Source organism: Amblyomma americanum, chromosome 4, assembly GCF_052857255.1.
Source record: "Amblyomma americanum isolate KBUSLIRL-KWMA chromosome 4, ASM5285725v1, whole genome shotgun sequence".
Taxonomy (NCBI): Eukaryota; Metazoa; Arthropoda; class Arachnida; order Ixodida; family Ixodidae; genus Amblyomma; species Amblyomma americanum.
The window spans coordinates 100,032,962-100,045,764 of record NC_135500.1 but is presented as its reverse complement, the minus strand read 5'-3'; the positions used below and the strand labels follow the sequence as shown (position 1 = coordinate 100,045,764).

At 45.0% G+C, this 12,803-nt stretch overlaps 1 protein-coding gene across 1 annotated transcript in view; it reads right to left on the bottom strand.

Annotated features, from left to right (window-relative positions):
• The window catches only part of LOC144129713 (MAM and LDL-receptor class A domain-containing protein 1-like), a 78,111-nt gene that overhangs the window by 43,551 nt on the left and 21,757 nt on the right, over positions 1–12,803 (bottom strand). The window contains exons 5-6 of the mRNA XM_077663810.1: positions 8,651–8,767; positions 5,327–5,450 (exon numbers count right to left, since the gene is read on the bottom strand). Of these exons, the coding sequence (XP_077519936.1) occupies positions 5,327–5,450; positions 8,651–8,767 (241 nt within the window). The remainder of the gene's footprint in view (positions 1–5,326; positions 5,451–8,650; positions 8,768–12,803) is intronic.

Genomic DNA, 12,803 nt, shown 5'->3' with positions numbered 1-12,803 from the left:
TTTCAAATAAAATCAGTTGGAAGTGCAGCACAGTCCTGTCTTGTTTGTTTCTTGTCTTCTGTGTGTGTTTTATTCATGCTGCGAAACCTGTCTGCATTATGCGTAGATTAAAGGCGGACCTTAAATTCTGTGCGGCTTTTTCCTGTTCCTGGCCCCAGAAGAATGCATCGGAGTCTTTCGTATGCGAGTCAGTGGTTCTGCGAGCTTGGAGAAGTTTTCAACGAATCTCCGATAATAGGCTCAAAGCCCCAGATAACGCCCCAAGCTTCATTTATCTGTTGGCTAGGGAAATGCAGCAACGGCAGCCGTGTTTTCTGGGTCGAGGCTAAGGCCATGAGCGCTCACGATGTGGCCAAGAATCTTGATCTCCCTAATTGTGAAGTGGCACTTTTCAGGCTTCAGCGACAGAGACACAGACGTGCCTCTGAATTGGCAAGAGGATGATGCGTGACTTGCAAAGGTTGCGTTCTTCACGCACCACACTCCGCACAAGGTCCCGAAGCGCCTCGTCTCCGGTGACTGGCAGTGACGCACAGTAGTTGGTGGCCGCAATACTTCCCTGACGACCGTACTGCACACTGCGTTCCTGCAAATAACGTTCCGCATCCGCGGCTTCTTTGTCGAAGTCAGCGACGGTTGTTGGAGGGTCGCGCATGAGACCAGCGAAGAGCTGCCTCTTCACACCACGCATGAGGTGGCACACAATTCGTAGCCTCGGGCATGGCAGTCAGCCCGATTGAAGAGACGTGCCATATCTTCTATAAACATGGCGACGCTTTCACTCGTCTGCTGTTAGCTAGAGCGAAGGGCGATGCCGGCGTTTTCTTTTCGTGTACTTGTGCTGAAGGTGGCGAGCAACTCACGACCGAACGCTTCCCAGCTGGTAAAGGATGCCTCATGGTTCTCGAACCATGTCTTCGCCGAGTCTTAGAACGCGAAATACACGTTTCGTACATTTCGGTCGTCGTCCCACTGGTTAAAAGTGGCCACACGGTCAAAGCTGGCCAATCAGTTCTCGACATCCTCGAACCGATCGCCGCCGTGGAAGGATGGCGGCGAGCGCGGTGTAAGGACTACAACCGGCGGGACAGTGCCGAAAGGCTGACATGTCTGACTGCCAGTAGTGGACGTCATGGTACGCACTGACGTCGTCAGTGGCTGACACTCAGGTTCCAGGCCTCGCAGGCGGCGGCTCGCTGTGTGTACGGGTGTTGTTTCCAAGCGTCGTTGATGAGCGTCAGAATTGTCTTCGGGGTGGGCGTTCGTAAGACGACCCCAGCACCTCCACCAAAATGTCGCCGACAAACGTAGCGCGACTCAAAAGGGGCTTTTTTAATCGAACGTCCAATTAGACCAGCCGCCCGCACAGGAGTGGAAGCGTCGTCTTCCTCGCTGTCACGAGCCAAGTCAGACCAATCGGCCGCATGGCGGCGCTCGCAGAATGTGAGCAGTGTGGCAATATATATACACAGGGTGTCCCAGCTAACTTTTGCCAAGGTTTAAAACTACGCCGAGGCACTCTGAGACGACGCGACCAAATGCATGTTGCTGGTTATTCTAAGGAGCAAGTCACACTGTTTTGTAATGTGCTTAATTGCATAATTAGTCGACATCAATTAACGAACTTTGCCCGCAACGAAAAGAAACCAAAAATTCCAGTGAGAAAGTTGTAGAATGGCCCAAAAAACGTCCAAATGATCAGTCTTTAGCTTTCCATCTATTACACATAGGTTTTTTTTTTCGCTCACTGCAGATGCCCGCGAAATACAAAAAAGAAGAAGCCACGTGACATTCACGCTTGCGCGGCGCGATTGCAGTGCTCTCAAACGTTCGGCGTAGGAACGAACAGACCTTTAGCCCAGTTTGCTGCCGCTAAGGAGACAGGGCAGTGATCCAGCAACTGGTTGTGCCATTTACGCCAGCGGTATGCTTCCTTTGCGGCGGTTCATAATCTCGATAAGGCGACACAGCACTTATCGCTTACGCTCGCATCAATCGCACAGCCAGCATCTGGGTCGTGGCGCTGTCACATTTTAAGCGGCAACACACTCGACTAGCCGAGCTGTACGTTTGTTGGGCGGAATGTTTGAGAGCGCTGCAATCGCTGCACGCAGTCGGACATGTCACGCGGCATTTTTAAAGACGAAAGATTTTCTTGGCTCTTGAGTGGCGTCGACGGAAGTTGCAGACGGAAGTTGTAGATGGAAGTTTTAGATCGAAGTTGCAGACGGAAGTTGTCTGCGCGAACTGTCAATCATAAGTTTTATAGTAAATAAAACAAAAATGCAAATGTTTATTAAGCAGCAGCTCGTAAGCAACATTTATGTAATGAAATAAAAATCAAAAATAAAAATAAAAACATGAAAAGAAAAATAATTAAATAAAATCAAAAATAGAGGACGCTTAAGCTTCGTCTTTAGGAGTGGCACGCGACTGAGTGTTGCAGCATTGCCAAGGAGTTCACGGAACGCCATCGCCCGTTCGGCGCGACGCCTTGCCCGTTGGAGAAGGAAACGACGCCTGACTCGCATATCTAGCTCGACTCCCGAAAGAATATTTCCGACGCGAGGTGCCGACAACTACTACTACGACGCCGACAGCTTTTCAACCAAACGAGCTGCATACGCCGTCGCGTAAAAAGCAACAAGAAACACAAAATGGCAGAAAAAAAATTGGAGGACGCTTAAGCTTCGTCGAAATTCAAGAGTGAGACGCGGCAGCGTGTTGCAGCGTTGCCATGGAGTGCACGGAACGCAATCGCCCGTTCGGCGTGACGCGTGGCCCGTTGGACAATTTAAGGAAACGACGCCTGTCTCACATATCTCGGTGGACACCCGAACCGGGCCGTAAGGGAAGGAAAATGAAATGAAAATTGGTTTTAAGGAAAGTAAATGACGCCTGTCTCACAATTCTCGCTGTACAACCGTACCAAGCCGTAAGGGAAGCAAAATCCCTTCCCTTACGGCGCGGTTCAGGTGTCCACCGAGATGCGCCATTTTTCGCTCACGGCCAAGGCCGCCGACGACACCAGCTTTTCTGCGACACGAGCTTCGTGATTCTGTCGCGTTAAAATATAAAAATAGAGGGAGAAAGATGACAGGGAAAGGCTTTCGGGCAACTAATAATACGACGCCGACGGCTTTTCGACCGAACGATCTGTATACACTGTTACGTAAAAAGCAACAAGAAACACAAAATGGCATTTAAAAAATGAAAAATAGAGGAAGAAAGAGGTCAAGGAAACGCTTTCGCATTTCCTCTCATAAGAAAACGTTAGGTTTAGGTTTATGAGGGTTTAACATCCCAAAGCGACTCAGGCTATGAGGAACGCCGTAGTGAAGGGCTCCGGAAATTTCGACCACCTGGGGTTTTTAACGTGCAATGACATCGCACAGTCCGAGGACCTCTAGAATTTCGCCTTCATCGAAATTCGGCCGCCCGGCCGGGATAAAACTCGTGTCTTTCTGGCCAGCAGCCGAGCGCCATAACCACTCAGCCACAGCGGCGGCATAAGCAAATTTAAATATTAGTAGCACTGGTTTTATTAAAATAATAAAAAGGAAGGAAAAGATTTTTGCTAGCCCCGGCGTCTGCCAACGATACTGAAGCACCTGAGCTGGGGCAGCGGAAGTAAAGGACAGCAGGCAGAATGGAGAGATGAAATTAAAGAAGTGAGGGGACAGGGAGAGAGAATAGGAGAAAAGGTTGCAAACTTAAGTGCAAACCTGTAATTTTTACATTTCGCGGGCATCGGAAGTGAGAAAAAAGGGCTAACTAATAAGTAATAGATGGAAAGTAAGAAACAGTTCAGCCGGACGTTTTACGGACCGTTCTGCGCCTTTCTCATTGGAATTTTTCTCCTATCTTCGTTGCTTGCGAAGTTGCATGCGAAGTAAATAAATCTGCGCTGGAAATTAGCAAAAAGCGATTGGAAGATTGGTGACTCAAAAGCAAAGAGGTGACATAAGGTTAAAAATGTAGGAAGATGCATTTAAAGAAAATGGCGAATTATAATACCTTACAACAAAGTTAAACAAACATAAAGGGGAAAAAGCTGAGCATGGTGGCAACTGCCATCACCCAGTTTCAAAGGAGACGCTACTACCTTCCATCCATCCATCCATCCAAGTTTAGGTTACACGCAACATAACTACCCCTGAAACAGAACCTTTAACAGCCGTCGCCGTAGCTCAGTTGGTAGAGCACCGGTCGCGAAGGTCGTGGGTTCGCATCCCTCTGGCGGCATGTGGTCAAGAAATTTTATGACCACAAAACTGAGCTTCTTCCCTGCCGATCGGGGTTGTGCTATCGCGGGAGAGAGAGTTGACAGAGGAAGCGGAGAATGGTTGGCACTTGGCAGGCATGGTGCGACCAATCAGCAAATTTTTTGGCGTACCACAACGCCCGGCCTTTCAAGGATGACGCTCCTAATGCAGAGGTACAAGGAAGAGTGAGAAAGATGGGCGGGGAAGGAGAGTCGGCAGCTTAGCGGGAGAGAGGTGACAGGTGCGACAGGTCGCACATCATGAGACCTGAACAGGCTACTACTGTCTCCACCAGTCAGCTAGCTTTTTCTAGTGCACGAGGTCGAGTTTTCTCTGCACTTTATGAAGGACTACAAAGCCAGGTTTTTTTTTTTTTTGCGCGATGATGATCCTAATGAGATCGGAATAAAACAAACCTCTCTTACTCGGACAGGATGTAGGAATGAAAATAGTAGTAATGTAGGATTGAAAACACAGCAGTGCAGGAATGGAACTGAAATATTGGCCCTTCTCGGCCACACTGAAGTCTCCCGTGTCTCACCTCCAATAATTGCTCTGGAAAAAAAACGGGAACCTGGAAGACAAACACGCACGTGCCGGAGCGCTCTCTGGTGTTTCTTCCACTGTGTTGTTCTCTGGCGCTTTTGTTGTTCCTAAAACTGCGTTCTAAGCGACCGAAAACCCGCCGCGTTGGCTCAGTGGTTAGGGCGCTCGGCTGCTGATCCGGAGTTCCCGGGTTGGAACCCGACCGCGGCGGCTGCGTATTTATGGAGGCAAAACGCTAAGGCGCCCGTGTGCTGTGCGATGTCAGTGCACGTTCAAGATCGCCCGGTGGTCGAAATTATTCCGGAGCCCTCCACTACGGCACCTATTCTTCTTTCACTCCCTCCTTTATCCCTTCCCTTATGGCGCGGTTCAGGTGTCCGCCGATATATGAGACAGATACTGCGCCATTTCCTTTCCCCAAAAAACCAATTATTATTATTAACCGACCAAAACAGCAACGCTCCTCAAGTGTGCGGGGTACCTGCAAAAATTAAATGGAAGCCTTCAGTCCTCACCTGTGGTCAGGGCTTGGGCGCCCTCGGGCCACGTCTTACAGCCCGAATCGTCGATTATGCCGATATCATCCAGAGCAATGTATGCAGGAGACGACGCCGGCCCAACAATTCCTCGGAAAATAGCCTTGAACGAGACACCAAAACCTTCTTCGTGGTGATTCACCGCAACCTATTATTTAGCTTCTAACATAGTGTAGATAGGCATAGAAAAATGGTCTGCTCCCGATGGTTTTCATACATGGTAAGTTACACTGAAAGTTGCTATCACTGCAGATATACTATATATGCTGATACACATGCAGTATTTCACAGATCTGTAAAAAAAATTAACTTTTAAAATCGGACTAAATGAAACAACGCTTCGTACAATTGTTTAACGCCATACCGTGTATAACACGGAGATATAAGAGAACTGCACTCCCTAGCCAATGGATGCGCAAGGCAACAAATTTGTTAGTGTGCTAATAGGGTAGAGTATCAATTCGAAAATTAAATATCATTATAGTGTACTAGATTAATACACTATAATCTAGTACACTACAGTACCATAATGTAGGCATGTTCTCTATCGCGTGCCTTATCCTGCAAAGCAAATAGTAAATCATTCGAATCTAAACTGCTTTGGATTACCGGTAGCATTCTCCACAATATTTCTGACCTATCCTGGCGCAAAAATGCAGTTCAACTTTTCTAACAGTGGCAATGACAAAAATAATCTTGAAAAAAATGACAAAAATAAAACTTTTGGCGACATGATTGGCACACATATCTCAGACTGCTTTTACAGCTCCTTAAAAAAATTGCCGTCTTGGCAAAATGCGATAAAGCAGTATATCACTTGGCCTTACGGGCAATTAAAAACAGAAAAGTGGTGGCGTTTTATCATGCAATACTCTTATTAACCACCATCATTAACATGCACGGCCGTGAAAATATTTACACAACCGCGACAAGTGTCACTGGAAAGTCATGAACTTTGCTGGATTTCTTCATAGCTAGCCACTCTTGATTAGTGATCACATGTACGATATATGTGGATATAAGTGAACCCTTGCCTGGTTATATGATTTCGATAACAATTACTCTTTCAAAAATAAAATACAAAAGCGAACCTTTCAGGACAGGCAAACGTAATCTGTTCGCGCCTCTACAGATTGTTCTTGATTCTGCTGGTGCAATTATATTCAATTCAATTTTAGTTGACTGGATGCGGTCAGAAAAACATGCGTTTGAAACATCTGGCCCCTTAGTCTAATCGGCTAGGCTTGGGCCCATGCAATAGGTGGAGAAAAAAATAGCGAGGCAAACTCGGAATACGTTTTTTTCCTATTAAAGTTATGCAATATTTATATACAGTTTCAAAAAAGGTGAAAGTGAAATGCGCATAGAATAACATTGATTTAAAATGAGGCCACATCAAAATACTTTTTTTCAAACAGACAAATTACTGCAGTTACATATACAGCGAAAAAGATTAAAGTGAAAGGCACTTTCAGTAATATGTATGTATAATGGGATCGGATACTGGTCACATAGGTAGAAATGTGTCCTGTTTTTTATTTTACTAGAAGCTTGTTGCAAATTATGGCAGCAGCATCGAGAAAAAAAGACGGAAGTACTCGCATATGCATACGCGAAATAATTCTTCAAACCCTACTGAAGCGTTTCATATTTGCCGCTCGTATGGAATTGTAGGAATACAGGATCAATAAAATATGCAAAAAATACAGAAATCTATATCTTTCGTGTACGAAGTCCATATGCGTTCTATATAATTTCCATACGGTTTCCGTGCAGTGTACATGACGTCGTTTGGAGTCCGTAAGCTTCCATACCTGCTTCCATATGATCCAACCGACTCCATATGCTCTATACTGACACCATAAAATTTCTTATGAAAGCGTATGGAATTATGGAACTCGTCATATTTAATCTTTCACTAAAGAATACCTCCGCGTTTCTTTGTTTGTTTGTTTTTTTAGAAAAGAGAAGCTCAAAGCAAGGCAGTTTTCTAGGAGTGGAAACGTGGTAGCTTCTGCTGTCAGAATTCTGTAGACGGGAATAAATATATTACCTAGTCATCACTATCACGGCGTCCTTAGGTCTTCTCTTTCCCGTTACCTCTTCAAGTTCAGAGTTCGTAAAATACCTTCGCTTATGTGATGCGCAGCTTTTGAAAGGAGATGGCCTCTATGGTAATCGCTGGTTTGCTGTGCGTACGCTTCCTATTGGCCAGAGCGCCGCGGGTTTAGTTTGTTGTGCCTCGTATGGATAACCTATATCAAAATTCTGCATCCCAGACAGCTTGCTTCCAAGTCGATTAGTAGGGTTCTGCAGCTCCACTGTGTGTGCCAAGATGCCAGGGAAAGACTACGAGTGTTTCTTCAAAGTTTGAGCCTCCGCGGCTGCCTTTGAGATCATCCGTTTTCCAGTGGGAGCAATACAGACGCCTCATTGACTGATTATCCACGATGTGGTGCGCTCTGACTTCAGCCCCTGGAGCTGAGTGTTGGGTCACCAGGACAGTTTAGTCATTTGGCCCTGTGGGGCTGCGTTCGTCTGTTGCTTTACTCGCGGTTACTCATGTACCATGGACACTAAGCACCTCCAAGGCACTTTGATCAATTGCATTTCTACTGTACGCTGAATGGCAGTGGCAAAACACGCGGTGCTATTGCTTCAGAACTGATTGTTTCAAGTTCACGATGATTTTTTTTTTGCTCTGCTTAATATAGGTAATTTTTGCTCTCACTTTAGATAAGTCAGATCTCAGATCTTTCAAAAGGCACACTGAAGCAGGAGTGTCGACTTTTCGAAGCAAAGCGCCTAATTTTGTGCGAACGATGCCTTGCAGAGAAGCGATCGAGCCAACCTCGCTCTCGTTTTTCGATATTCGCGCCATAGAGGGTGCTGATTGCTCATTCTCAAAGCGCCGCCTCAAAGAGGTTTGAATCCCTTTTTCAACTGCGGGATCCTCCCACAAGGTCTTCATCTAAAGACTTGCTCACTGCGTTGCTATTTTTTTTAAATTGTGAAGCAATCAGCCAGTCATCGAGTTCAGTCTGGTTAGGTCGGCTGGTTGAAGTTCCTCAATTCTGGTGACTAAGTCTACCTGGTGAACGGCGTCTACTTCTACCATATCTGCGACCCTAATCTAATGGACTAAAGAGCACACTGGAACGAAGAAAGAAATGTTTGTGTTGTGCACGTGCATTTGTGAGGAAGGCATAGCAGCTGTAAATTACGGCTAAGTAGCAGTTTTTGAGAATTTCAAAGTTAGATTTCGCTGCCATTGCTTTACCACATTCTGGTGTGTCTTCTCACCCTGTTCATCAACGGCACTGCGATGCGTCCATACTGCCAGGTGTTGTGACCGCTGGCTCCCTGGCGCCAAAGATTAACGTGTTTGCTCCAGCTCGGATGCGGGTATATTGACACCACCTGTAATGATACGACGCCATTATACGAGAATACATATGATCAAATCACCCTGAATAGTCATTTCTTAAGGTTTCCATGTTTCTTCGTAATCAGTCTTTTAATGCAGCGAGAGCTATTTATTGAGCAGCTTACGCACCATTCTGCGCGCTGTTTCATTCCGCGGCTAACGCGAGCGCCTGCTTCGCGTTACCTTCGTCATCTTCAAGAGGTGCCCGCGCTCACAGGTGGTCCTGTGACCACCCCCAACATGCACCTTCACCCACGCGTTTCACAACCTTTGTCATCATCGCGTGAGACGCGTGGTCGTAACATGTCCCCGAACACTTCGCAGCCAAAAGAAGGTGAAAGCGTCCGAACATGCAACGGAACATGTGAAACATTTGTATTTCTCTCTGCAACCCGTGCGTTAAAAGAAGTAACACGTCTCACGTTGTTTTATTTTTTTATCTAGGATATTGCATTGTGGCCTCCTACGATAATGGCTGGTGATGTCGGAGTAACAGGCCTGTGGGAACCGGGTGCATTGACTGTTTCGCCTTAAGCCCGGTGCGTGCCGAAGATGATGAACAGTTTATACCCCTTTAGTATCCACTCATTATTTCCATTCAAAACAAACATTCCTCAGCGGAGATAGTATATTGAATCCTCTAGAAAGCCGATTCGCTTGTTTTGCGAGGTAAAACACGAGCGGTTAATTTTATGCAGGCATGCACAATAATTCGTTCCAAGTGCTACAATGCTTGAAAACAGTAGCAGACCAATACTATAACATGCCATATAAGCTCCCGAAGAATTCTGGAAACAATTTTGTCTTGCAGACGCATATCACACTATAGATTTCGAAAGAAAAATGAAATTAGAGGTGGCAAAGTCGGCATCCATTAAACACGCGGAAGACGTGCTATCAAGCTTACACTGTTTCACTTATTAATTTATTTCAGATATCCCAAGGGCCTTTTCGGGCGTTATGTGAAGGATCCATCAAGGAAAACACAACTGATATACCGCATAACGCACATAAGGCTAAAAATTAAAATAAGCAAGCTAAGACGCCAGTTACCAAATGCTAAAAGAGAAATTAGTACCAACAGGTTTTTGGAGATAATGTAAAAGAATGCATATAGGCGCCTACAGTTATTCAGAAAGGATAATGAAAATTTGAAACATAGCATCAGTTTAACGTTTCAAAGCAAGTAACGGCAGGCACACACAGAAAAAAATAATGAACTAAAAGAGATAAAATGCCCCCACTCTGGGTTGCAACATTCTAAATACGACAGAAGTGGCGCTTGAAAGGATGGTGATTGAATTGAGCAAACCAGATGGGGAAAAAAAGGCACACGCTAGAAGAGCACAAAGCAGGGACGCATATTAGCGACTAACTTTATTCAGAAATAACACATATTTATACTTTTATGCCTGCCAAATTATTGCCTAAAGCGCACATGCCAGCAACCTTTTTCTTTTCTATACAATTTGACTGATATGTCGCTTACACAGTTATCACCTGAACCGTCAATGAAAAAAACCTCTGCCAGCTCACGTGCCGTCAGGTCACGACTGCGCCTCCAGAGTTTGGTTCTAGCAAGCAAAGGCCGGCATGGCTTACCAGGCGTAGCCAAGGAGCATGCGCCGCAATGAAAGAACGAAGTGGACCCTTTTCCTTTTTTCATCGAAAGCTGCTGTTTCTCCAGTCGCTGGTTTATACAACGGCCAGTTTGGCCTATGGATACTTTCCCGCATGACAGGGTGATCTCAAATACAACCACCGCCGAACACCTGCCAAACTGATTGGCGTAATGATTCGTGCATTCTTGCACGCATGTTTTTTCCGGAGACGATCCGTGGCAACAAAGAGGCAAACTTCCAAGGTGCAAAAAACCACCGGCACACTCTAGCGATTGGAAACATTCTTGAGGTGTGGGACACCCTATATGGGGGACAACAGCCGGTCTGATCTTTGGCCGACAGCCATCTTCGTGGGATGTCCCAGCCTTCAATGTTTGCTGAAGCTTCTCTGCCACAGCGACCACGGCTGACAAAGGGGAACCAGCCTTCTGTAACCTGCCAACCTGATTGTTGAGGCCGTCATTGAACATGTGAACACATGAAATTTGCAAGGCTTCCTTCAGCCAAATATGCCAGTTGCCTGTTTTACCGTCTTAGAATGTTCAGATTCGAACGACAACAGGTCTTTTCGGGTTGGTGGCAAGTACATCAGGCGCGTGTAATCTAGGGTTGAGGTGAGGTAAATATCTAAAACTTCAATCTCTTATGATCAGGAATTTTGTAGGTATAGATTAAACCCGTCTCGTGTCGTTTGAAGACCGATAAAGTCTTTTGCTCGGAGTCCGTGTGTATCACCGGGTTGCTCTTTAAGAAAAATCAAATAGTCGTCTGCGTGACTAAAACTTTAAGAAATATTTTCTCATCAGATATTGATCAATACTGGCCAAGAAAATTTCAGCCAAAATATGTGCTACACAAGACCGAATACAAATGCCCTTACGTTGAACATGAACCGGACGTAGCGAAAACAGTGACTGCATGCGAGCGACCACACCTGAACCCCCCTTCCAAGAGCTGACGACTTTTGAAGGTTTCTAAGAGAAAAAAATATTTTCATGTGTTTCATGACAAATATTTTCCATAAGCACACTCAAGGATTTTTCGGTAAAGGTACCACTATGGTTGCTGCGCAAGGACTGCAACTGTGATTACGTCAAGGTATACAGTAGACAAAGGGTCACAAAAAGAGGTTGCATAGCATATTCACTAGAAAAAATGCCAGCAACCGACTCTGCTGCCGTATTCCAGCTACTCCTCCTGTCGAGAATGCGAAACAAGGGTACCGTTAGCGTTATCCCATTTGCTGAATTTTTCGTCTCTATGAATGACGCCGTAACAGACATAGTGCTGGCAAGCTGATTTCGTATGTGAATATTGCAGTGATTAGTGGCAACGAACGGGTCTAGAAAAAGAATGATGATCGTGGAGATTCGCACTGCAGGGATACAAATTATTTCATTTGCCTCAAATGCATACAAGTGCGTCCAACTGGTACTGAATTCACACTATTTCCATATCTTGATGTAAATTTTAGCCAATTACACATGTTGCAAGACGCCAATACTGAAGTCTTGGCCTCAAGGCCGTCCCTCAGGTTAGTTTAATACATTAACGTTCCTTGATTACTGCTGCCTTATGCACTGGTCCTCATATATTCGTCATCCACATGCGAAATAAATGCTGTAAATTAAAAGGGGTGTCTACAACCCAGGAAAATTTACTCATTGTGCATATAAAGCAGCGAAACGTTTTTCCGTCTAGCAAATATATGCACGCACGATTTCACATTTACCATTTCTTCGTCAACCAGAAACTAATCATGGTCTAGAAGGAAAACGAGTACCACCAATGGGAAGAATTCAAACATGGATCGGGAATATATTGTTTGTTTAAGCTGACGATCGGCAGAGAAACGTACGTACCCGCCATATAAAGAACAAACACAAAACTTACAGTATATCACTTTACATATACCCAGCAAACGCGTCCAATTAAACTCCCCGAATGAGAAATCGCTTTCAGAAACCTAGGTTAACGCATGTGGTGTTATTCTTGAAACTGTCTGCACTTCGTTTGTCATTCTCGCTGGATTGGTGCTAAAGTATTGGTTATGCCACGTTCTTCAGCTTTGTTCTCGTTTAGTCATATATTTCATGTCTTTATTTCAAGTTGCGAAATACGTGGGTCATTTTTATTCTTGGCTCAGCTTCTGCATGGTTGTGAATTACTTTTGTTTGAGCTTGCAGTATTGTGAAGTAGGCCTCTTTGAGTATTTTTTCTTGACATCCAGCATTTTCTGCTCCTAAAACTCATACAAATAAAATATGACAATAATAATTCATATACTTCATAATTATTATTTTTATCACGGACGTCAACTGAGATACGTTGCTCATGTCTAGTGACTATTTCTAAATATGTAAAACCATGCCACGTCCTCACAAAACATATGCATGACATTCATGTT